Below are 26,616 nucleotides of genomic sequence, written 5' to 3'. Positions count from 1 at the left end.
AACCCCTGGTATTAATCCGTTGTGGCTCCAGGTAAAGATGGTTATGAAGGCTGGGAATGATCCCTACATGAGTCACTAGAAAGGTGCGTCCTGGCACATTGGGACAAGTTCTAGACTGTGGACCCACTGATCATTCTAACTGTACGGGGCAACCTCATATAGTCACATATAATCAATATTCGTACTTCAAATGAAGTTTTACGGTGAGGCTTTAAGAGCAGTGAAGGAATTAACTGGAGGGAAAACACGTACGAGTCTGCATTGACTTCATTAGGCAGAGCCCAGTGCTGGTGTTGTTTGGGACTCAGGAACAAATTGCATGTATGTTTGGACCAGCTGTGCAGGCTCTTCAGCCTTTCATATATACTTGCTTTGTTTGGGTATTTTCATTTATTTTTAAAATGGTTTTGGTCTCTGCCCATTCTAGAATGCTGCTTCAACAAAAGCTGATGCTGACAAGACCTTCTCCACTGTTGCCGAGTTGGACAAAGAAGTGGGTGACATGTTGCAGCAGCTGGATGCAGCAGAGAAAGAGCTAAAGGCGAAACAGGAAAGCGCTGATCAAGATATGATGATGGCAGGAATGGTGAGTTACTTTGTCTGCTTCGAAAAAAAACCCCACAACCATTGACTGGAGGGTTAGATTGGCATATTGTTAATCTGCAATATCAGCACATGCAGTGGTACCTCAGGTTAAGTACTTAATTGGTTCCGGAAGTCTGTTCTTAACCTGAAGCGTTCTTAACCTGAAGTGCACTTTCCCATTGAAATTAATGGAAAAATGGATTGATCCGTTCCAGACGATGAAAAATACCCCATAAAACAGCAATTTAACATGAATTTTACTGTCTAACGAGACCATTGATCCATAAAATGAAGGTGATAGTCAATGTACTGTACTATAAAATAAATAAGACAGTATTGTAGATGAAAAAAATTAACATTTTTTTCCTTACATGCACTGATGATAGTTATTGTTTGGATGGGGGGCTTTTATCCATTTCTGCAGTCACACAATTAACCAGTAGCTGAACTGGGCTCCACACAATCCCCAAAACAATGGCAGAAGTCAGAGTCCCCCAGACGTCACCCAAAGCAGAGGAGCAAAGCAGAGACAAAGGCACAGGGCAGACTCACATAAACAAATCCCAAAATCCCTTGCACCATCCCAAAATCTTCCACTCCCCCCCCTCCACAGGGTAGGTGGGCTTACCTGGCTGGTGCCACCCATCTTGCTGCAGCTGGAGATGGGCCAAGGGTTGGTAAAGGGCTTTTCGGCCCAGGCACATCTTTGTTTTCTTAACAGCTTCACTGATCTTGGTCTTTGTTAGGTAAGTGTTCCTTACCTAACTTTGGGGCTGGGATGTGACCTGCTGGGCATCCTGAGGATGTTGGGGCCTGGCTCCGGGCATTTGTGGAGGCCTCGGAGTGCTCCTGCTGATGGAGCCTCCGTAGAGAGCTCGGAACATTCATTTCCGGGTTTAAAACATTCGTAACCCGAAAAACGTAACTCGAGGCATTCATAACCCAGAGGTACCACTGTATGTTTGGGACTCTTTTTTAAAAGAGATTTTACAAAAACCATGCATGGCTGCGTGCCCTTCAAAGAAGTCTCATGCCATTTGGAAATCATTTTCTTCTTTTCTCTTTCTCATCCTCTCACCTTTGTCTTCCTGGGCGACTCCCTTGTCTTCCAGCAGAAATGACATTGCATGATGCTGCAGTGTTCAAGACAGAGTTGACACATGCATGCTCATTACTCAGTGACTTATGTGTGTAGAGTTACTCACTGCAAATTAAACACCACAGGTAGTGTCTTATTAGCTGGTTCATGTGGTCAGCGACAAGTAATTGATATGGAATTACACACATTCATATGTGAATTCAGTTGTAATATCCATTTGAATTTATTTTTTTAATTCCCCAGGCTTCAGAGGCAGCTCAGGAAGCAGAAGCCAATGCAAGGAAAGCAAAGACCTCTGTTAGCAGTTTGCTGAGCATGATTAATGACCTCCTTGAGAAGCTGGGTATGTATCTTCAGCTGGTAAACTGCTAGAGAGTTTGACCTTCTCACCCGAATAGTGTGGCATTTGGGGTATTGCCTTGTTTGTTTGTTTGTTCTTTCAAGCCTGGCTTGAAGATACCTGGCTAGCATAGGTTTGTGTAGCTGGGCATCTAGTCTAATAATTTTTGTGGACTTACTCAAAAGACTTCAATAAAATACTTATAGTGTACAGTGACTTGAGCTGTCAAAGCTGAAATTATGATAGACAAGTGGGGCTTAATGTAAAACTGCACTCATACTTATTTTACATATTAAGATATGTCTGGCGTCTGTCTCAAGGTCCATTCCCAGTATCCAGTACAATCTGACTGTCTAAAACAAAACCTAGATGGAGAAATCTATGAATGTGCAACGATTGACTCCCATTCCCAGCGCTGTCTATTGACTGCATCACTTTACATCCATTGCTGTTTTACTCTTAATGGCATGTTGTTGTGAAGGCAAAACCTGCCAGCTAACCCTGACAAAGGGTGTCCAGGCCTCCACTGCCAGGGATTCCATACAGGGTAGGGATGTTTTTGTGTTCAAATCACAGAAAGTTGTACAGCACCCCCTTGGGGGCCCTTGCAGTATGCAAGACTTCACTCTGCAAATCGACATGCTTGCCAGGTTAGCTGGATTACTGTAGTGTGTGCATATAGCACTAAGGTGGCTCTGTCCCTGTTTGCTCCACTCGCCAACCCCCACAACCCCTACTCACCAACCAGTCCACAAGACACTTTATTTGCTGAATTGGCTGCCCAATCAAGAATTATCCAAGCTTCTCCCTTTTTTTTTGCAGCCACATTTTGCACCTGTTTTCACCTTTTATGTCCACAACAATAATTTCTTGTACAGTTTACTGCTTCATAAGTCCATAGACTTGGCCTGTAAAAAAGAACGGGTGGGATGAATGATTAAATGCAGGGAATGGGCAATCAGTCGTTTATGTTGTTGTTTAATCTTCCCATTGTAAAAAGGGGGGGAAATAGTTAAGGATGTATGTGTATAGAGAACCTTTTCTCAAACAGCGGAAATAAAATTCAGATAACATTTAAATTTCACAATGTAAAATGTTTGTACATAATGTGAATTTCTAGGTGTGCAGTTTAAGAGACACTGAACTGAGTGCTCCGATGTTACACATTTCTGAATTTTGATACACAACTTATCTCTCAAATTTAAACAATTTGAATGCAGCAGTTAGAGACGATTTGGCAAGCTAGGAAGATAAGATTTTTAAAATTATTTTGCTTCTTTAATCTCTTTCTGTTTTGCATTTGACAAGTGGAAATTATTTCTGTATCAGAATGAAGTGGGCCTTAATCAAAAAACATTCCAATTTTGTGTGTTGCTCCTATTACAGGGCGTGTGGAACCTGTGGACTTGAGCAAACTGAATGAGATTGAGGATACTTTGAACACTGCCAAAAACCAGATGAGGGACAATGATTTGGACCGGAAAGTCTCTGATCTGGAGAAGGCAGCTGAAAAGCAAGCCAGTGCCATCAGTGAATATGACAGGGACATTAACACCATTAGGAAAGACATTAGCAATTTAGAGGACATCAAGAAGACCTTACCAACTGGCTGTTTCAACACCCCATCCATTGAAAAACCCTAAGGATGTGCTAAAGGCCGGGGGGGGGGCGTTACCTCAATGACTGGTGGAGCAGGTCTTTTGGCTGTGGAGTGCCTTAATTCCTAGGTTACCTTCTTCAGGACCCCCACCTCATCTCCCACATAGCTATCAGTCCTTTCTTTCCCAATTCAAGGGAGAAAATTGCAAGTTTCTGAATGAACGCAAATTGAATATCCAGCCTTTGGGCATCAGAAGGGTTTAAAGATATGAAATGTATACACTTCCTTGCTCAAAACACTCCTTTTTCTCCTCTTCTCCCAGAAAAGACTCCCCTTTGATTTGCATAATGATGTGAAATATTATGGACTGTTGTGCTGAATTACAGAAAGGGCCATGAGAACTGATGCATACTGGGGGCAGTCACAGGCTTCTCCTTTTTTCTTTCCCCCGTATCTCTCTCCCGTACCCCATCTCGCAATTTCTCTGTTCTTTTTGTTTCTATGAAGGAAAAGGTTTGGCTACCAAAGTATTAAATTGTAACGGCCAGTATAGCTACAATTTGTAAGAAATGCTGCTGGCCTTCAGAATCAGAAAAGAAGAAAAAATCAACTTAATTCATATATTAGTGGCCAATTAAACTACCACTTTGGTAGCCAGCTGCCAATTTTAAAGAAACTTTCTAGAGTGCAATATGTATATGTATATCTTGATTCTGAGAAACAGTTTCTCAGAAATGTTTTAGGGGAGTCACAAGGAAGGAGTGGTGTGTTGGGTCTCCATGGTGCTATACCTTGGCCTGCCTTCGACCTCTGAGAACACAGGCAGAAATTTTAATTCTTCAAGATGGAAGAATCTACTTGTGATCAGAATTGTTCCTGTCACCAGCCAGTCACTAGTAATAATCAAGGGGTATCTTCCAAGAACAGATAATTTAATATGAACAGATTCTGTCCTTCTCTCTTGGGGGGGGGGGCAGGGGCCTTTTTCTTTCCCCCCCTTTTTTTGAAAGAAACATCCACTATCCAGAGAGTACTTTTTTTTTTTTTGCTAGACTTGCCTGTGAAATTTGAAGTCAACATAATCTTCTCTGGTAGAAAATTAACTCAAAATGTTTGCAGAGCTCTCTTTCTGCAGGTTGAATCATATCATTTTGCCTTGGTAGGTTTACCGTTTGTGTAAAAGAAGAATAATCACAAATTATAGCTGATCCATCTTTCTAGGAAAAATAATTGGTCAGGCCTAATTCTAGTGGTAAATAACTCCAAGAGTTCACAGTATTGACTAACTGAGCTGGTGGTTGCTTGGTATGAATTTCTGCCCCACTCAGAATGTCCCCTCTCCCACTTTGATTCAGCTTCCTTGTGGGGAGAAGATCTCTCCTTCCATGTTGTCTCTCTTCTCCACCCCCACTCTGAACTGGAGGAAATTATCTGCCTCTGCAGTTTCCTCAAGAGAGAGGTCTGATGCTTCCACCCCCCCTGCCTTTGGAGATCTGCATATAGCCACCCTTCAACACTATGCAACTTTGTACGTTTGCGTCGAGGGGAAGAAATTTATTATCTGACACACACACTGGTGCTATTAATTATTTCAAATTTATATTTTTGTGTGAATGTGGGATTTTGTGTCTTTTTTTATCATGATTATTATAGTGTGAGGAAAAGTCTGTTTCTCTCTCCCTTCCCCCATGTAAATATGCTTGGCCTTGCTTCCAGAGTGGCCCTGTTCTCTCATGGCTTCCTCTTAACCGCCCGCCACACTGCTGCCTACATCCTCTCCTTTGGCAGTGAGGGGCAGGCTGGGCCAGCGTCAGGCATTTTCTCTGCCCTCCCGTACTGGGAGCTAATAGTATTCCATATCTCTGCATTGCCAGCAGCTGAGAGGCAAGTTGCCCTTCCTTCGCCTCTTCTCAAGCCCCTTGACACCTCAAGGATTCAGTCATGGTGCCTTAGGCCATTTCGGGGGATACTTTGCCCTGGGAGACTCTGCCTGGGCTGAAATGGGGAGCAGGCCTCTTCTGCCCCACACCTCCTTCCTCCACTGTGAGCAGAAATGGGAGAACCACAATCTCATCCATTCAGAGTTCTCTCAGCAGCGGACTTTGGCCTGCACAGGGAGGGGGTACAGGAAGGAGACCCCCAGGCCTGAGGCCTCCTCCTCCCCAGCTCTCCTGCTTGGGGGGTGAAGGCATCACCCAAACTGGCCCTTGGTTTGTGGTCTTGATATTAGGAATGGTTATAGGCTTCCTGCTGGCTCTGAAGAGGAAATGCGACACGGGCCTAGTTCTTACTCAGGTGCTTTAACCTAGGACTGAGCTGGTACCATTTCTCCATGCAAGAGAAAAACTTTTCTCTCAGACGTGGCTCGTTGTCTCCATGTAGGGAAATTAAGGAGCATTCAATCGTGGGAGCCAGCCAGCCACATACTTTCCAGCCCAGTAAGAGCTAGACCATTACAGGTAGGCAGGCAAAATCGCTTTGGCCTTGGTTTTTACAGCACCTGCAGGGCCAGAGAGAGAAGTTCCAGCCGGATCTTAACTTTATCCAAGCAACTTCTTCAACAGTTTACATAAAGCCGACTTGGCATGCATCCAGGCAAGCAGAACCTAAAGCCATTAACTGGAAATGGCTTTTTGCTGTGGCATGTCGCACTTGACTTCAGTCTTTTTGAGATGGCTGGATCCTAACAGTATCTCCTCTCTGCCAAATAGAAGGGGATGGTTACAGTTCACTCCGTAGTCTCCTAGTTCTTTCCTTGCCTTTCTAGTATTCCCCCCCTTTTCTCTTAAACAGGTTTTAACAGATTTTTTTTTTATTTTTAAATAACTAAATAAAAAGGCCTTTATAAGAATTTACGAATATTGCGTTAACAGCTATTATCACGTTTGTATAGGTCCAAGTTATTATTTCCGTGCATAACAAAGCGATGCAACAGCTGTTCACGGGAGACACCTGCTGAAGAGTTCCCTTCATTTTATTTTTTATTCTCAACTGTGAGCACCTCAAAAAGTGCCTTCAGTCCAGTTTTGGACTTAAATCTGTGGTCTTGCTGTCTGGGGGCAGTGAACAACAAGAACAACAAAAATGCAACACTTGGCAGTTTTATGTATAAAACAGTATTTCTTATTTATAATAAAGACTGAATATTTGTAACCCCTCATATGCTGGGTTCTTGAGTATTTACTGTGTGTGAGAGAGAGACAGAGACAGAGAGAGAGAGAACATGTACCAGCTGTCCAAATATATTTGCTTTTCCTATCGGATTTTAATATGGGGGTGGAATGGTCTCATTTTACCTTACCACCTTTTTGTGAAAGGAAACCTGAGCTAAAAAAGGATTTTGGCATGGAACTTTAACCAATTTCTAAACGGCTTCAAGATTTAATTTCACATTTTGAAAATATCCCCCTCTGTAGTGGCTAAAATGCTCACTTTGAATTCTAGAGGCTTCTAGGTTAACTGGAGATTTCAGTGACTGATTCACCATGACCTCTAAAACTTTTTCCTGGGTATTATTTCTATTTTATTAAGAAAATTTCATTTATAAGAAGATAAGATTGAGAAAAAAGAAAAAGAAAAAAGGGAATGAGAATTTTAAAAAGAAACAACACTGGGTAACCATAACCAGCTCAGACCCCATCAGTATATATTTGATAGGAATTTTTTTACCACAGTGTTCACATCATTGTGCACTTCTTAACACCGAATCTCATCTGCCATCTTATTGGCCACTTGCTTAGCTTAGATCATTCTGGAACTGTTCACAGTCTGCTTTTGAATGTGTCATCCTAAATAACTCCAAATCATCTAAGAACTCATTCCTTACCTCAGACACAGGGTTTATGAATAAGTTGCAATGCAGATCCTCAAGAAATCCCACTATTTTCTTCCCTCCACTGTCAAAAGTTGGTCACTTAGTCCTACCCATTACTTTAATCAGCCTTTCGTGAAAAGCAATGTCCTCTCATTCTGTGGCTGCTAAATTTACTTCACGAGTCCAATAAGAGTACTTCCCGTGAAATTCTTACTTGGCCAAGATTGGGCACAACAGCTGAACAATATGGAGCCAAGCAGAGCTAGGCTTTTAAAAGTTGCAGCCCTGTTGAGCAATTGCCAATTACTATTTTACACTTTTTTGAGCTCCTCCTGAACTGTTAGAATTTCAGTCCTCCCCTGGGGAATATTTAGAAAATTAGCCTCCCCAATTTTGCTGTCTAGGAATGTAATTCAGTTTGTTCTTGGTATGAGCTTTCATGTGCATGCACCCAACCCCCCAACATGCAGTCAGCAATTAAATATTCCTCTTCCTTCCATGGTTGATGGTATTGCAAGCTACTGAGCAGGCCAGTAGAACTAACAGTATCACCATCTCCCATCTCAACTATTATCTGGAACTATATAAAATCATGGACCATAAACCAGATTGAAATATCTGGTATCTGAAGAAGTGTGCATGCACACGAAAGCTCATACCAAGAACAAACTTAGTTGGTCTCTAAGGTGCTACTGGAATGTTTTTTTAAATTTTGTTTTGACTATGGCAGACCAACACGGCTACCTACCTGTATATGAATGTAATGGTGGGTCTAGTTTAATGCTGTTGGTTTTTCCTCCTTACAGTTCTTAGTCCGTTCCTCCCTTCATCCTTAGCTCCCTTCATCTCTTAGCCCGTTGCTCCCTTCATCCTCCAACAGAGTGTTATTCAAAATGACATGAGCCGAAATTTCTCTTAAAATATTTTTTTTTGTGAGGAAAAAGCTGTTGAAGAATTTCAGCTCCCCTTCCCAAGCTGTTGCCCAGTTAACAGCATCATTATGATCAAAATGTGTTCCTTTGATTAATCGAACTGACGAAACTCTGTGGCCTTACTGAAAACATTTGTGTCTGCTGGAGAATTAATTTTAGCAATGATTATCCTGCTTGCTTTACATGAGCAGATGATGGGGTAATATCACCCCAGAATGAACTTCATTCTCACGCACAACCACAAAACCTTTGTCTAGACCTGCTGGAGTGTGTTATGAAAATAGTGTCTGTATAATGCTCTCTTGGTTAAAAGCTCATTTGGCAGCTCAGGAGTTGACAAAATCCCTCTCCATATTAATCAGGAAATGCGAGGAATGTCTTCAAGGAATTCCATTGATGCTCCTTTCCTGACAGTTACAACAAAGAGGCTAAAAGGGCCAAAATTGAATGTGTATGCAGAGGGGCAAATAAACTGATCCTTTAATCTTGAGAGGGAAGGAAGGAGGAGTCCTTCTGCAGGAAGGGGCAGCAGACTGGACAAGGCCAGATGTGACTGTACTTCCCTGCCTTGCTGACACCTCAGCCACAGTCTCGCCAGGTATGCATCACCTAGCTTGCTCAACGGAACTGAGCAGCAGGGTGTGGCCCTTCACTGATCTGCCGCAGCCCTGGAGGGTGTGGAATTTTATTTTAACCTAAGCTTCAGGGAAGGAGTGCTTGAGACAACTTTATCTGAGTGGAGAGATAGTCACCGACTAGGTAGTGATAGCTTCCAGGCAAAAGTATTTTTAGCCACAGTTTGTAATCTGCTTCTACTGCCTCTTCGGTCCCACAGCAACAGTATTTACACTTTTTAATACTGCCATGCACCTTCTTTATCTGTTAGGCATTTCCTGCATCAGGGGTAGCTAAGCTGTGGCCCTACAAATAGTGTTGGACTGCCGTTTGTTTCATCTTCAACTGTTGGCCATGCTGGCTGGTGGACTGTTGCAGAGTTGTAGGGCACCAACATCTGGCAAGGGACAAGTTATTACATGGAGAGGAGAGCCAGTGTGGTGTAGTGGTTAAGAGTGGTAGACTCGTAATCTGGGGAACCAGGTTCGCGTCTCCGCTCCTCCACATGCAGCTGCTGGGTGACCTTGGGCTAGTCACACTTCTTTGAAGTCTCTCAGCCCCACTCACCTCACAGAGTGTTTGTTGTAGGGGAGGAAGGGAAAGGAGAAGGTTAGCCGCTTTAGTGAGACTCCTTCGGGTAGTGATAAAGCGGCATATCAAATCCAAACTCCTTTAGTGAGACTCCTTCGGGTAGTGATAAAGCGGCATATCAAATCCAAACTCTTCTTCTGTGCATCTGAAGAAGTATGCATGCACACGAAAGCTCATATACCAAGAACAAACTCAGTTGGTCTCTAAGGTGCTACTGGAAAGAATTTTCTATTTTGTTTCTTCTTCTTCTTCTTCTTCCACTTGAGAAGAACACATTAATCCTGCAATAATACTTTTTGAACATTAAAATAATCAAAGCACTTATCAGCTTGTATGTATGTCATCCCAGTAGGCCTTACAATGGCCTTGTAAAGTAGATTCATATTAACATCCAATGTTGCAGATTTTGGAGACAGGAGAACATGACACAGTGGTTTGCATGTCATGTTGGGAGAAGTCACACTTAGCTGCAGCTTTCCAGGGCAGGAAAGTAATGTACATTCTATGAAATTATAGTTTGTTGTTGGTTTTTTTTTTTTGCCAAAGTGGTTGAACTTTTTTTGTGTGGAAAATCTGGGGGGGGAAACAGTGCTTAGCCGAACTTGTCTTTCTGGTAGCCCACGATTCTGGAGCTCATTGTCAGCTGATCTTGAAGGCCCATCTATTTCAGACGGCATATACATGGGTTCTTTGGGGTGTATGCTTTTGTGAAGCCTGTGTTTGAGCTGAAGGCTTAATGCAATTTATGATTACATTTATCAATGTTGTAGGGGTTATTTTTCTTTTAGAAGTTATATTTTTCCCTCTGTGTCCATATTAAAGTCTCTACTATTAGATCAATATCCCATTTGTTCATATCCAGTCCATCTATTTGGTTCAATTTCTTATTGTATTCCACTTCCTGTTGGAGTATTCCATTTTGATTTTCCATTACATATCCATAGGTTTTGGAGAATTCCATTTTGATTTCTCACTACATATCCATAAGTTCATGTCCAGTTCTTTATATCTGGTTCCATATCCAGTTGCATCCCATTTCCTCTTGTTTTTACAATGGTATCCTGATCTCTTCCACTTTCATTTCCCCCCCCCATCTATTTCCAGAGGAAATAAGGTAAAGGTAAAGGACCCCTGACAGTTAAGTCCAGTCACGAATGACTCTGGGGTTGCTGTGCTCATCTCGCTTTACTGGCCAAGGGAGCTGACGTTTGTCCGCAGACAGTTTTTCCGGGTCATGTGGCCAGCATGACTAAGCCGCTTCTGGCAAAACCAGAGCAGCACACGGAAACGCCGTTTACCTTCCCGCTGGAGTGGTACCTATTTATCTACTTGCACTTTGATGTGCTTTTGAACTGCTAGGGCGACTCAGTTGTTTAGACCACAGCACCACCCGCGTCCCTACCAGAGGAAATACAACATTATTTGGGTTCATTCCAGATTGTAAGCAGAATCCTTTCTCTGCTAAAGCAAAAGAAAGACCAGGAATGAAATCCCAAAGCTTTTTTTCCTTTCAGCTCTGTCAACACCCTATCGAGATATATCTCCAAATCATCATTTGTAATCTTATCTTCTATTTCTCCTTCAAATCCTTGAATGGAGATCATTTCCAATTCCATTTCCACATAGGCATCTGATTCCTTCAGTTTGCTTATTTCTTGATCCAGTCCTGCAACTTTTCATCAGTTTGTTCTGGAGTCTCTTTGCATGATTCATTTCCATTTTTAACTTCATAAGCATGTTTCTCCTTTAGCTTATTTCCCCCATCATTATCTTCATCCTCATCAAACTTTGTTCTGAACATTTTTAGCTCTTCAACAGACACCTGTCTATGGGACCATTGCTCTAATTTTGTGTTTGCCCAGAAACTTGAAACCGTTTGCTTCTGCCCATCTCTACTGCCTCGGTCTTCTCCTGCTTGGTATTGCCATGACCTGACAAACCATAGCAAAGCATGGTGATGATCTCACCCCATGCTTTTCCTGAGCCTCCCAGCAGTGAGCAACCACAGAACATTACGCTGTCTGAACCAGCATCATCAGCTTAAGGCTGAGGAAGCTGCCAGACAACTCAAGAGATTATGGGAAACACCTGAGCTTTAATTACCTAAAATTGGAGTTTGGAATCAGAGGCAGTAAGCTAGGAGATAAGAAAGGCCTTGTACGTATGTCACTTTTAAGTTAGTTCTGAACTGCATATCCCTGTATGCATATGTATAGGCTGTGGGTGTCCCCCCCCCCCCAAAAAAAATGTTTTATCACCAAACAAGCAGTTTAGGAAGGAGTTCCTGTGAAAACAACGAATGATTGCATGCATGGTGTGGCAGGTGCTCCACTACCACAGGTGAGCTGAGCATGGATAGAATGTGGCCTGAGAAGGTAAGCTAAGGATGAGCCAAACAGGCAACAAAGTGCCCTCCATCCGCACCCTCTTAGCATGCATAGTTATCAATGTATGTGGATAGAGGGGCTCTGATAGACATGATGTACTGAAACTGGCATAAAGCTTTGACAGTGTCCATTGCCAAAGTCTATTAAACTTTGCAGCCATGGGGAAAGCAGACAGTTCCTCTTCTGAGTGGGTAACTAATTAAAGAACAGGAAGCAGTGGTTAGGAGGGACGGTGCAGAGTTTTTACAATGGAGGCAACTGAATTGTGGATTTCCTGAGGACTTCTACTGGAAGCAGGGACCATAACTTTTTCACAAATACCTGGAGAGTGGAGCCAAGTGTGAGCAATTAACTAGAAGCTATGGGAGATTAACACATGTCACTGAATGTTTGCATAGCACATCAAAATAATTCAGGATGGTACAGCTCAAAGCAAACTTTGAAGAGATCCTAATTGATTTCTCTGAAATGGGTGAATGGATAAGAAAAATGGCAGGTGAGAGTCAATTGATCTGATTAACAGTAGAGGTTTTCAGACCTATTCAGTGGGGCCACAGAGTTTCTCAGAAGCTTACCAGGATGGCTTCTATTAGAAAACCAAGAATAGTGGGTAAGCTTCCGTACCACACTTGGTCTTCCCCAACACTACACAGCCATAGGAGAATGTTTGGTGTGTTCAACACGGCACCCTCAGCTTATGCACAGTTAATGGTGAGGCGCACTGTTCCTAGTCAGCCGTGCCCTGTGTGAAAAACTGCTTGTGGTCTGTAGGAAAAGCTCCAGAATTCTCAGCAGCACACAAAGATTCTAGGGTAGAGGCTCCTCAGTAGGATAAATTACTTTTTATATGGAAAGTAGGGAGTTTGAAGACCACTGAGCTAAAGCAAATAACACTGCCTGAATGGTATTGTTTTGTCTGCTTGAGTTTGGTGCAAAGTATGAGCTGCTTTGTTGGTATAAGGCTGGTGTGGGGTATAGAGTTGTGAGTATAGTAGTAGTAGAAGAAGAAGAGTTTGGATTTGATATCCCGCTTTTCACTACCCGAAGGAGTCTCAAAGCGGCTAACATTCTCCTTTCCCTTCCTCCCCCACAACAAACACTCTGTGAGGTGAGTGGGGCTAAGAGACTTCAGAGAAGTGTGACTAGCCCAAGGTCACCCAGCAGCTGCATGTGGAGGAGCGGAGACGCGAACCCGGTTCTCCAGATAACAAGTCTACCGCTCTTAACCACTTCACCACACTGGCTCTCATAGTAAATTTCAGTTAACCTAAATTTAAACATGTACATTCCAGAATACTTTAATCAGGATGAAGTCTTAGCTCATCTTCACATCTGTTTCTCTTTTTCATCATAGATTCAAAATATGTCAGACATACAGCCGTCCCTCTCAAGCTGTTTTGATTGGATAACAGCTGGTGAGGTGTGTTTTCTGGGTGTTGCTAAGGTAATAGTAATAATTATAATGCTAACAAATTCTTCGCAAGTATTCCAATTGGGCTGAGGTGAGTGGGAACATGCCCATTTCATTCCAGAACGTGGCACAGGTTTAACAAAAGTGGTGTTACCTGAGGGTAAAACCAACTACTTAATGAAGTTGTGTTTTACGTTAATGAGTTTACAGAACAAGCCCTGCAGCGAGTCTGGCTTTGAGCTTGCCCTGTAGGCGCTTTTAATGTGGAAGATCAATAATTAAATTGTTCTTTCTGTCCTGCCACCCATCCCACTCCCTCTTGGCCCACTGCCAGGGGCTTTGGCTGCTGTGTTCTGCAGAGATCCGCCCCTACGAATGGCTAAGAAGAAACTGTTAAGTGTCTCCCTGAAATGTACATGGGCTGGGCCCTCTTTTTTTTTTTTTTATTTGCAAGGTGAGTCAGACCGAAGGCAAGTTCTTTTATTCCTGTCTAGAGTGATTCAGGCAGAGGAGGTGATAAAAAGCACCTGAAACAAGAAACGGAGGCCCGGGTGGAATTGTCCGCAGCTGCACGTCCACCACCACACAGCTTTGCCCCTTGATCTTGAGGCTTTTGCTTGGAAGAGTTGGATCTGAGCACTTTCTGGGCAACACAGTCCCCCGAACTTCCCTGGAATGCCTCAGCACTGGCTGGTGACTGCCAGCTGCCTTGCAATCACTCTCCTCCTCCCGTCAGCTGCTGGCATTCAAAGAAGAGAAGGTGAGCTTGAAATCTTTCCACTTTAGTTTTTGGAAGTGGGTTTCATTTTGCAGTCTTCTGTCTCTCCCTGACTCTTGTTTTGGTGTCAAGTGAGCCAGCTGCTGAGCAACCCCTTGTTGTGTGAGAGAAGTAGCTAGACTGATAACTCTTTCTCTTTATGAGCATGTGGAATGTCTTGGGAACTGGGCAGTAACGTTTTTAGCATGTGGGCGATATGGAGGATGGGACCAGATCTTCATCTTCTAAGATTACTTCCTTAGGTGTGGACCGCGTTTCTCCTCCGAAACCTGCTAGTTAGAGGTAGATGGTGAAACACACACTGGGGTCGCCTAGCAACTGCAAGCTTGTATTATCTGTATCCTGATTGGGTGTCTGGGCTGAGATATGGTCACACCTGGTAATCGTTCAGTGATGGGGGAAATGTCCTATCAGTCCAGTGGATAAGTCCACCATAGGTCTTTCAGTAAGAAGGTGACAAGTGGATGAATGTTGTTCCCCAGTAAATTTAGATTCATTCAGGGACTTTTGAAAATGCTGTCCTTAGTGTTTTACCTCAATCTTCAGATGGACGCAGGTGGCGCTGTGGTCTAAACCACAGAGCCTAGGGCTTGCCGATCAGAAGGTTGGTGGTTTGAATCCCTGCAACGGGGTGAGCTCCCGTTGTTCGGTCCCAGCTCCTGCCCACCTAGCATTTCGAAAGAACATCAAAGTGCAAGTAGATAAATAGGTACCACTCCGGCAGGAAGGTAAACGGCGTTTCCGTGCGCTGCTCTGGTTTCGCCACATGACCCGGAAGCTGTCTGCGGACAAACACCGGCTCCCTCGACCTATAGAGCGAGATGAGCACCACAACCCCAGAGTCATCCACGACTGGACCTAACAGTCAGGGGTACCTTTACCTTTACCTCTGATGGAATCAATATGCTTTCAAATGAGACATGTTTATTCCAATACTTTTTATATGCTTCCTAGGGCAATAGGGAGGGGCTTTGGTTCAGTAGTAGATCATCTGCTTTGCATAAGAAGATACTGAGTTTCATTCCTCCGCATCTCCAGGTATGATTCGGAATGTCTCCAGTCTAAAATCCTGAAAAGTGAAAAGAGCTAGATAGAGCAACAGTCTCTTACTCTATATAAGGCAGTTGTTGCAATGGAAGAAACTGAGGGCGGGGGTGGTCATTTTCTTAATCATTGTTTTACTAAATTGTTTTAGATCTTGAGCTAGAAACAGAAATCCAGCTTTCATAGTATATCATGCAAGTATATTCGGTCCCTGTGTGCACTTGGTCAACAGTGTTGGTGTTAATTCTTCACTTTTTTACATTAGCGGGGTGGTTTCTGTGATGTAATTCTCTCAGCATTTCTACCAGTGCCTTCAAAATTAATTCTATGCATTTGACACTTTTCATAAACTCACTGTGGGCGACCATGTCAGAGTTCTTAACTTGGATTTAGTACCACTCATATGTTTGGCCACACATTTATATCAGTTTTACACCAGTGTTCCTATGGTGCCCTCCCTTAAGGAATCCTGTGAATTGTAGTTTGAAGAGAATGATGAGAATTGTCCTATAAATCCCTAAACATTCATATATAGCCATGTAGAGAACAAGAATTAAGACAACTTCATATAACAATTATTTATAGACAAGGGGTGATTCCACACTAGATGTTTTAGTGTGGGACTGTCACGCTCTATTCCTTCACTTTCTATTTCATTCATTCATTTTATTTGTATACCATTTTTCAACACTCCGGGAATGGCTTCAACAGGCCTGCTAAACCAGGTGAGAGTAGCCAATGGGTCTCAAACCCCCAGTGAGTTAGGGACTTCCCCTGCATGCAAAGACGGGCTCCGGTGGATTGTGTGGACAAGACTAATAGCACGTCCAACAGTCAAGAAGGCGGTTTCTGCATGTGCTGTGTAGAGGGAAGTGAGCAGATGGGGCTCATCCACCTGGGATGGTATCCCATCTAGGAGAAAGAAAACTCTGACCTTCAACCTCTGCTGCTTTGCGGGATATTTTTGGGAGAAGAAAAGGCCAAGGAGTAAACCCTCCGCAAATCTGGAGTGGAGTCCCTAAGACGGTTGGCTGGCACCTTGTACCCCTCCTTCCAGCAACTCCTGCAGTCAAGCTGGTGCCAAACATATTGCTCTGCTTTCCTTTGGACACATCAGTGAGGCTCAGAGGGGTATTGTCATCTGGGCAGCCCAAGACCTCCATACACACTACCTAGGCTTGCATCTCAGGGAGGTCACTTCAGTGCTGGTAACCCAGTGGTTTGACGTCACCCCCAGAGGCACACTCCATTATCTCTTGACATAGCCAGATGCCAACAACATACATGGCACACACATGTGCAAATCTACACACACATATCCATACACAGCTGCCACAGGAAAAAAATAGATCTCAAGGGAGAGGGAATTATACTGAACTCGTAGAGCATGAGGAATCATAGATGCCAGTAGTGAACTTATTATCCCGAATGTAGATGTTTATCTAACCCACACGGCACCATCCATGATAAAGAGAGAAGTATCAGCGGTGTTCTCGAGGCTACCAACATGAGTCTAACCAAACTGCGGGAGGCAGTGAAAGACAGGCGTGCCTGGCGTGCTCTGGTCCATGGGGTCATGAAAAGTCGGACACGACTGAACGACAACAACATCAGCCTTGGGAAGGTTTGCAGAAGTGCAAAAAAAATATTTAGGGGGAAAACTAATATATTTAGCAATGGTAACATGAGGAGGGACCAAAAACCAATCCAGTGAAGAGTGAACTTTCTCAGCGGTTACAGAACACTGACTTCTTTTGTGTTCTGGAGTTGGAATGTTTGCAACGGGAAGGTCTAAGACAGGGGTCTGCAACCTTTAAGACACAAAGAGCCACTTGGACCCGTTTCCAAAGGAAAAAACAACAACTGGGAGCCGCAAAACCATTGTGACGTTTAAAACAAATATAACGCTGCATATATTGTTTCTTACCTTAATGCAATAATAATAAATAACGTATAGGAGCCAATGCAAAGTATAATTAGTAAAAACAACAAGAATAAGTTCTTACTTTTTTGCATTGACTCAGGGGTGTACCCAGGATCAAAACTGGGGGGGGGGGGGCGCAAGCCATGGTCGTTCAGGTTGTGACATTTCAGCACGGAAAGGCGAATGAAACCAAAATTTTAGGAAAATTATATATAATTATAGCAGTGCTTTATTACAATTATTTGCTTGGTTTTTTAAAATTTTTATTCTAGTTACATGTCTTATACCAGGGGTGGCCAACTCCCAAGAAACTGATCTACTTTCAGCAGTGATCTACCCCTGTTTTTTTGGGTTCAGCTCAAAGTTGTTTTTTGGGGGGGTGGGGGGGAGAGAGGGCTTCCCCCTCTAAGATAGGTTGGCAAACGAACTAAGAAAGAAAGAAAAAGGGGGGGGGATTTGGTTTAGAAAGGGAGAGGGAGGGACACAAAGGGAAAGAGAGAAAGGAAGAGACGGGGTAGAAAACAGATGGGGGTGGGAATGGAAAAGTGGGGTGGAAAAATATAAATTGGGGGTGGGGTGGGGAGAATATCTATTAAAATATGTAGTAGTTTAAAAAATAAAAATAAAGGGGGGAAATCTTTTTCTTCTTTTTCCTTTTTTGGAAAACAAAAACAAAAGGGGAAGAGAAAAGAAAAGGGGGGATAGAGGGAGAAAAGGGTAATAATAAAAATTCAAATAGAGTGGCTGCAGCAGCTGTGGGGGGTGTTTGTTTGTTTTTCGTTTGTTTGTTTGTTTGTTTTAAAAATGGGATTTCCCCCCTTGGATTAAAAAAGGAGGGGAGGAAGAAAAAGAGGGGGGTGGGAGAGCAAGGCAAAAAGCAGAAAAGCAAAAAACAGGTGGGGGGAGGAAAAAAAGAAAAGATATTGGGGGAAAAATTAGTAATAAAAAATATTTTAAAAATAGTTTTTTTAAAAAAAGAAAAGAAATAAAGTAGAATGTATTTGAATAATAAATATATATATATAAATAAAGTAAAAAATACTAGGTGAGAGTAAGGCGAAGAGGTCTTTCCCAGTGAGAGTCAGGTCTTCCTCCGACAAGCCGGCCGCTGGGGGGGGGTTCGGGTTGGGCCTGTGTCCCTTCGTGGCCCTCTTCAGCCTACCTCTCCCCTCTTTGGCGGTGGTTGCGCGGCGGCTGGGCACCAGGGAAGAGGTTTTACCTTCCCTGGGTGTCCCTCTTCTCTCCTTGGGATGGCGATTAGACGGCAGCGGTGGCGGCTGTGATGGCGGCAACGAGTGTTCCTCTTCCGAGGGCTCCCGTCTTTCCCTTGGGACGGGAGCTGGGGGGGGGGCGGCAGGGGGGGCGGGGTCTCCCTTTCCACGGGGGTGGCGGCAGGGGGGTCGGGGTCTCCCCTTCCCTCCTTTGGCCTCTGGAGCGCCGCGGGGTTGTTAGTCCCGGTAAGTGGGTGGGCGCAGGCGGGCCAGCAGCGCGACGCAGCGACGCCTACATTTTGAAACAGCCGCTGGCAAGGTGGGTGGGCGCAGGCGGGGCAGCGGCGCAGCAGCGAGGCAAGTGGGTGGGCGCAGGCGGGCCAGCAGCGCGGCGCGGCGGCGCCTACATTTCGGCGCTAAGCGCCGGCCCTACCCGGAGCCGCGGCAAACCTATCAAAGAGCCGCATGCGGCTCCGGAGCCGCGGGTTGCTGACCCCCGGTCTAAGATGACCAATCTGAACAGGGAACACAGACCCTTCAAGTGTCCCTGTTTTCCAGAGACAGTCCTGGATTTAGAGAAGCCATCCTGGTTTCTGATTTGGTCCTGGAATGTCCTGCTTTTTCTTAGGACATCACTATTTTCATCAGAGAAATGTTGGAGGGTATGGTAGGATGTCAGAGGGTATGGAGTTATGTAACTCCCAAGCCAAGGAGATAAAACTATACAACCTTTAGAAGACATCTGAAGGCAGCCCTGTAGATTTATTATGTTTTTATATACATGTTGGAAGTCGCCAAGAATGGCTGGGGCACCCCAGTCACATGAGCGAGGTAAAAATGACAAAGTATGGTTATTTTGTATGGTTGCATGGGATGTCCCTATTTTCATCAGAGAAATGTTGGAGGGAATGGGAGCAAGCTCTTGAACCAAGAGGCAGGGAAAACAGGTGTGAATGGGAAGGAGTGGAAAAGGGGACAGAATAAGGGGCTTAACGCTTAATATTATCTAAACCTGTTATGTATACAGTCATACCTCGGGTTACAGACTCTTCAGGTTGCGTATTTTCGGGCTGCGCACTCTGCCGAACCCGGAAGTACTGGAACGGGTTACTTCCGGGTTTTGGTGCTCACACATGTGCGGAAGCGCTGAATTGTGACCCGCGCGTGTGCAGATGCGGCGCTGCGGGTTGCAAATGCTGTGGGTTGCGAAAGTGCCTCCTGCACGGATCACATTCGCAACCCGAGCGTCCACTGTATTTAAATTTATTACACTTTGTTCAAAGTCCCTGGGATTGGGCAAGTGTTTGAAGCCAAAGGCCAAGGTCCCTCTCAGCTGAATGATCAAGAAGGCCATTTTGAAGTAAGCAACACTTACTGCTTTCTAAAACAGTCCTTCCATCCCTTGGCATTAAACCTTTAAGTCCAGAGCCCAACCTAATGACACTGCTGGCAGTCTGTGTGGAAGATAGAGCCAATGAGTTTTGTTCTGGGCCTGCAGTCTGGACCTTCTACTACTTCCTGGCTTTGCATTAAAAATATCAAGGGGCGACCCATCCTCTTAAAAAGCTAGTTCTCTTCAAGAAATGAACATCTCTAGTAGCACTAGGAAACAACCTTGAAATGACAGGAGTTACCTTTTCTTTCTGCCCACCCAGCACAAACAAAGGAGCTTGTGACCACCTTCAATTGTTTTACTACATCAGAATTCAGTTGGTTCGAGTTCGGATATTACAGGTGCACTGAGGTGAAAGTAGCACTAAATAACAGTCTGCTTGTGTCTGATGGATGGCTTTGAGAGCTTCTGTCTTCCCAACACATTGCTGCTGACCTGTCCCCTCCCAGCACCTGTATTTTGCTTACCCTTCCAGGATTAATTTGGTCCCCAATTCTTCCTTTCTGCAATTTCTCTCAAATCTATCAGTTTATATTCACCTCATTCTGAGAGACCAGCGGGGAGGGGAGTCTGTCGCAGCAGCAGCAGGGGGAGCCACCATGTCTCTTCACCAGCCTGACTCATCCCGGCCTCCCTTCTCTCCTGCTCCACCTTCTGAGTCTGAAATTCCCTCCACCACAGACTCTTCTTGCTCACTAAGCCCTGTTAGCCCTTCAGTTTCTGACCCCCCCACCCGTCTTTCTTCTCTTTCTTCTCCATGTGACTGCTCATTGTTCTCCCACCACCACTCCCTGGGCTCTGAGCCTTCCTTCCCTTGGGGTTCCCCAGCTGGTTCCTCTGTGTCCGTCCAGTCCCGGACATATGTAAAGTTTTATTGTGGAAGCCCATCTCAGCACTGAGAATCTCATTCAGAAAAACTATGTGAAGAAACTTCACAGGCATCAGCACTGGGAAGAAGTGTGAAATTACCTTGTGTAAACACATGCAGTTACAGACACGCTTATCGTGATGTAATTTGGCTATTGACAGACACAAAGCGTTGAGAAAACAACAGCAGCAGCAGAATCAAGGCAAGACTGGATGATGTAATCTGTAAGCAGGTTGAGCTATTGGCTATGAAAATTGCTATGCAGTGCTAATTATATGCGTGGTCAATCTAAGCAGCAGTCATTGCCATATTAGGCTTTTTTAAGTTAGGAAAAATACGGTAAATGTGCGAAGAGTGTCAAGTCTTTCTTTCACTGAGAGGGTAAACCTGTGTCTGAATTTCACCACTCCAGAAGAAAAGTGAAGACTCACATGACTAAATGCTCTTTCATACAAAAGAATTCCTTCTACATAGGAAAATAACATACGGTACTAGATAACTGTAAAGAAGCATTCAGTCATGGGATTCTCCGCATCTGCAGGCTGAATTGGTGCAACTCTTTCCCCACACAATATATTTACCACCACCTCAGTGAGAACTAAGATGCCGTGGTTTAAAGTGGTCTTTATATAAAATAGCAACTGAGACACATGAGAGTCAGTTAATTTAGATACGGCACAGAATTTAACAAAGCAAGCTTTGCTATGGTTTAGCCTGACAGCTAAATTTGCAAAATGTGGTTTGTGATTGGCTGGCAAATCAGAAAGCTGGTTTTGAGCTGGAATTGCAAACCATGGTTTTCTTATTTATGGCTTGGTGTGATGTCTGAATGGACTAAATGCTGAACAGATTAATCTGTGATTAGTGCACTGCAAACCATCATTTAGAATGCTATCTGTGAACTTAGTCAGTTTCTTTAAAGGTAAAGGTACCCCTGACCATTAGGTCCCGTCGCAGACGACTCTGGGGTTGCGCGCTCATCCTGCTCTATAGGCCAAGGGAGCCGGCATTTGTCTGCAGACAGCTTCCGGGTCAGTGGCCAGCATGACTAAGCCACTTCTGGCGAACCAGAGCAGCACACGGAAGTGCCATTTACCTTCCTGCCGGAACGGTCCCTATTTATCTACTTGCACGTGCTTTCGAACAGCTAGGTGGGCAGGAGCTGGGACCGAACAAAGGGAGCTCACCCCATCGCGGGGATTCGAACCACCAACCTTCTGATCAGTAAACCCTAGGCTCTGTGGTTTAGACCACAGCACCACCTGCATCCCTTAGTTTCTTTATCTTTTGTAAATACCCACCTCCCTTAAACAGAAGGAAGACAAAGACCAATGTTCTTTCTTGGTATTCGTTTAGATTCAGTTATCATTACTTTTCCCTTAGGCATAAGATATTGATGTGGGGAGAGCGAGTCTAGTTTCCCTGTCCTGTACTAGTCCACCACTGAAAGTCACTTGCTCCAAACATTGCTTTTCCCTAACAGAAGTAGCCTTTGTGATTAAGTTGCAAACGTCTTCTCCCCCCAACCCCCCAAGGGAGAGAATCTCTGGTCCAGTCAGGTCAGGGTGGAAGAATGAGAAGTTTTCCCATTCTCACTTGCTGCCTTCCCAGTAAGAACTGTCTCACCCATGCCAGTAATTATTTAAGAAAACAATATGCATAGCCTTCCTCCCCACAGCTTATCCCATTGAACTTCCGCCTGCCTCCTGTTTGTCTTTCCCCCGTTTCTGCCTTCCTCCCCACAGCTTCTCCCATTGAACTTTTACTATCTCCTCCCCCCCCACCTCTGGAAACCTGATACATGGTACAGTCCGCTCTGGCATTGAGCCTGGGGTCAGAAGGGACCATAACGATGCAAGGAGGGGGGGTGGGGAACTGGGAGGGTCCTTATACATTTGTGTGCGGCGCTTTTTCCTCTTCTGATAACTGGAGTTTCGTTTGTAAAGCCATACAGCAGTGCAGAAAGGATTGTGTGTGGAGACAGGATAGGGAGCGAAGCATAATTGCTGAGCTTTCTCATCCTACATCCCCCCCCCCGCCATAAGGAATGGTATGGCCCGGGCCTAAAAACCTTTTCCTGCCTGGAGCTGAAACTACTAAGAAGAGTTGAGGCCTTCCTTCCTCTTAACTGTTTTTTGGCGGTAAGGCCCTTGGCAGAGGCTGGGGCTAGGGAGATTAATGGGGGTTGTCCCTGCTGTTTGAAAATGGCTGACTGAGGTGAAGGAGGTTTCTTGTTCAGCGCACAGTCTGTGACGCTGCCCTGCGATGAGCCTTTCTATTGGTTGTTGTTCAAAGTCTTCAGTTCTCTTGCTGGTGACACGTAATGTGTGCACCATTTTTTTTGGCCTTTATTCTATATTTTAGGCATGATAGGTGTGGGGTTTTTTGAATTTTTATTATGCTAGATCCTTCCCCCATGGTCATGTTACGCTTTGTCCTAAATTTGAGGTGATTTGGTCCAGTGGTTACGGAGCAAGGTGGGGCCGGACGCACACGCAATGGGAACATTTATATATATATAGATATATATAAATAAAAGACTTTAAATTCTTACAACACATGCAGCAGCGCTCACACTCCAGGAATACTACATAGCTACATGCTCCATAATTAAGGAAACGTCTAGTTTGGCCCTCAGTAACCTGTGTAATGTATCTGAAGAAGTGTGCATGCACACGAAAGCTCATACCAAGAACAAACTTAGTTGGTCTCTAAGGTACTACTGGAAGGATTTCTTGATCAATCACACACCACAGTTTTGAGTGTATGCCTAAAAAGGCAATGTCCTACTTGGGTTTTAGGTTTAAGAAGCCGCACCATGTCTTCCTGTCCTCTGAGTCATTTTGAGACATGCTGAGATGATTTGGTTTTTTTAAAAAAAAGTGTGGAGGAACGCACACCCAGAATTTCTTGCAGCATGCTATTTGAGCCTGAGATACTGGGAAAGCAGGGAATGACCCACTTCTGCGGTAATGGGAGGGCTCCCACACAAGCTAGATGGGGCATTGAGGGAGCCTGGGAAAGCAAATGAGGCTGTTGACAGGCCTTGGGGGGGGGGGCTGATTAAATTCCAGGTGCTGCTGAGTGGGCGTTGAAGGGTATGAGATCAGCTCTACTTGGCTTGGCAGCCTTGGCAGACCCAGGATCCGGCCGATGCGTTGGAACCTCTCAGGTGCTCGGAATGCAAGTGTCGTGCCTGAACCTGATCGTATGTGTTGGCAGCCAAACTGAGGATTAGCAGGAGCAGCTGTGGAGAGCAGCTCTTGGTGTTTCAGAGACTAACACTTGGTAGCAAAAGCTCTGTAACACCCACGATAATTCTGCAAACTTTGTAGGTGACGTCACGGAGATTTGATTCTTAAGTATATGGTTTTCTGTAGTATTCATTACAAAGAGTTTGGCTATGAAAATTTCCCTCTGCTTTCTTCTGGGCTTGTTGGTACACAAATATTGCGGGGGGGGGGGGCAATTTAAATCCTGTGCTTGGAAAACAGAAATTCAGTACTAAAAATAAACCACATTAATAAAATGTTGGTAGATTTGTTTATTTTGCAACTCCTCAAAATTCACCGTAACACCTTAGGGCACAGCAGCTACACTGCCAACCTGTACTGGTTTATACTTGTTCATCTATCATGGCTTCTCCCAAATAACTCTGGGAAATGTAGTTTGGCCCGTCTGCAGCCTTCTAGCAGGCTTTGCAGCTCCACCTTTCCTGGTGCATTAACAGCCAGCCCAGGGAAGAGCTTGGTGAAGGAAGTCCTTCAGGTTAAACACTTTGCTTTCTAATGGTTGCTTCTCTCTGGGTTTGCTGCTGTTTTGTTCCTGGGGTCCAGATGTGATTATAGAGGGTCCTGAGTGTAGGAAGAGAGTTACATTCAAGTCTGTGAATTCTCCAAGGTCTAAAGATGGTATATCCATAGTGCCTGGGAGTCTCCCCTAGGGGAGCCATATTTACCTTGTTACAGAGTAGGTCATGGGGCTCACCCTCCTTTCTTAGATAAGTCCTGTCAATGGAAGAAACTGGGAAACAAGTTGCTTGTCATAGAAGCAGGGAGGCGTTTGATACGGGACTGAGGGGACACCTTCCCTGTTGTTTCAGCATGAGAATCTTTTTTTTAATTAAAAAAAATCATGTTCTGTTTTATTTTAACCCAGATTGATTAGTTCATATATATTACAGTATTTTAAAACGTAGTCCTGCTGCAACAGCTGTGGAGAATGACCCCATTATAGAATGGTAGAGTTGGAAAGGGATCTAGTCCAACCCCATGCAAGACAGGAATCTCAACCAAAGCATTCACATTAACGAAAGCATCTTGTTGAACTCTACCACTGTTGGTTGCAGTGGGAAGAGAACCAGGTTTTAAAACCCAAATATAGAAAACTAGCATGCTGAGGAAACTGGCCTGCCAGCATTGGAACCAATGGACCAGCCAGTTTTCTGTGATGAGGGAATCAGGCTAATGTTGCATGACTAGTCACTGCTGCTTGCATAGTTTGGATCTGAGCTTACCAACAGGGTGGCCTTTAAATGTATATCATCAAGTAAAAATGGCGAGCCAATTTCTGGAACTGCCACATGGGTTGTTGTTCTTGAATGGTGCTAACTATTCTCTTTGCTTTCAGCTTGCCATTGCAATGGGAAATCCAGGCAGTGCATGTTTGACATGGAGCTGCTCAGACAAACAGGAAATGGATACCGGTGCCTCAACTGTGCTGAAAACACAGAGGGAAATAATTGTGAGCGGTGTAAGGAGGGCTTCTATCGCCAGGAACCTCGAGGACGTTGTGTATCCTGCAGCTGCAACCCCAAAGGTATGCAGGGACTGAGGGGCAGGTGAGAAAGCTCCTCACCCCCAATCTTATGGGACTGCAGTGTCTGTTGAGGTTCTAATGCTGCGTATCTCTGCCTACACTCAACCCAAATATGTTTGCAAAATAAGCCAGTTGTCACAAATGTTCTGGCACCCTTAAAGCCACTCACTATGTGGAGAATTGGGGTTCCAGTGCATTCCATGAGTTGGGTTCAACTGAATGAGATCAGGGAGAGGAGAAGCCAAAAGCAGCTGTTCTCCTCAACACAATCAAGGGGCACTTCCAGACTGTTACTATTTTCAGGTGGGAAATCCAGCTTGCACAATCATAGTTGGCTAAGAAGTCTTGTGCAACAAACTGCTTGCCTGAAAGATTGGACTTTCTGCAATAAGGAAAGTGAAGGTGGAATCCACTGGGAAATGTGGAGTGACACTTGCTTTGCCATAACATTATCTAACCACCCTGCAAATAAGTGAAGATGAATGCTGAATAACATTACCTGTTTGGAAGCATGCCAGGTCTGTAGGACTCCAAAAACTTGTTTTCTTTGTTATTATGGTATGGGGACCCGAAGGTATGCCTCAAGGCCCCAGTGAGGTTTATAATGGTAACCACAATGCACATCCTATTGTTGTTTTTAATTAGATACCACGGTCAGATGTGTTTTCCCCTAAACCAGCTTCAATCTGAATGTGAAGCAAAACAAAACAACCCAGCTGTGTTCTAAGCTGGTAATGCATACAGAGTCCACGTAGCTTGCATTTTCTTGGTTATTTGGGCCAGAAGAAAAAATAGGCAGCAGCATAGTCGTGTCCAAGAAGTATCCCTTTTGGCAAAGTTTGCTATACTTTGTGCATTGATTGTTCCTGTGGAGCAGAAATACCATTGTCTCCTCTTTGTCTCCTCTGCCAAAGAAACCTCTGGGAAGGAAGCCTTCATTAGCACCAGTGGATTTTCCCCTCCAGGGACTCATAGTGTGTGTGTGTGTGTAAGAGAGAGAGAGAGAGAGAGAGAGAGAGAGAGAGAGAGAGAGAGAGATATTTTCATCGGACATGAAGTGAAGGAGGAAAGCATCTCCTCCCCACATACCAGTCCCAACAAAAATCCCCAACAAAAATGTATTAATTTTGTTCTAAAAACTGATGTGATTACAAGTTTAGCATCATTTCTAGTTTGACCCTTGCTTTGCCTTTGTAATAATCAGTT

General features: G+C 44.3%; 2 protein-coding genes across 3 annotated transcripts in view; both read left to right on the top strand.

Moving 5' to 3' along the window:
- Positions 1–3,994, top strand: part of LOC117047844 (laminin subunit gamma-1-like) — a 123,165-nt gene extending 119,171 nt beyond the window's left edge. The window contains exons 26-28 of the mRNA XM_033151069.1: positions 428–586; positions 1,928–2,027; positions 3,411–3,994. Of these exons, the coding sequence (XP_033006960.1) occupies positions 428–586; positions 1,928–2,027; positions 3,411–3,667 (516 nt within the window). The 3' untranslated portion in view covers positions 3,668–3,994. The remainder of the gene's footprint in view (positions 1–427; positions 587–1,927; positions 2,028–3,410) is intronic.
- Positions 3,995–11,530: 7,536 nt separating this feature from the next.
- Positions 11,531–26,616, top strand: part of LAMC2 (laminin subunit gamma 2) — a 45,472-nt gene continuing 30,386 nt past the window's right edge. Inside the window, exons 1-3 of one of the 2 annotated variants that reach the window (XM_033151179.1) lie at positions 11,531–11,752; positions 13,869–14,134; positions 25,222–25,410. In XM_033151179.1, the coding sequence (XP_033007070.1) occupies positions 14,050–14,134; positions 25,222–25,410 (274 nt within the window). In that variant the 5' untranslated portion in view covers positions 11,531–11,752; positions 13,869–14,049. Of the gene's footprint in view, positions 11,753–13,728; positions 14,135–25,221; positions 25,411–26,616 lie in introns of those variants that run through there. The other variant, XM_033151178.1, reaches the window with a different exon arrangement.

Source organism: Lacerta agilis, chromosome 6 (assembly GCF_009819535.1).
Source record: "Lacerta agilis isolate rLacAgi1 chromosome 6, rLacAgi1.pri, whole genome shotgun sequence".
NCBI classification, from domain to species: domain Eukaryota; kingdom Metazoa; phylum Chordata; class Lepidosauria; order Squamata; family Lacertidae; genus Lacerta; species Lacerta agilis.
This window is presented reverse-complemented; position numbering and strand designations above follow the sequence as displayed.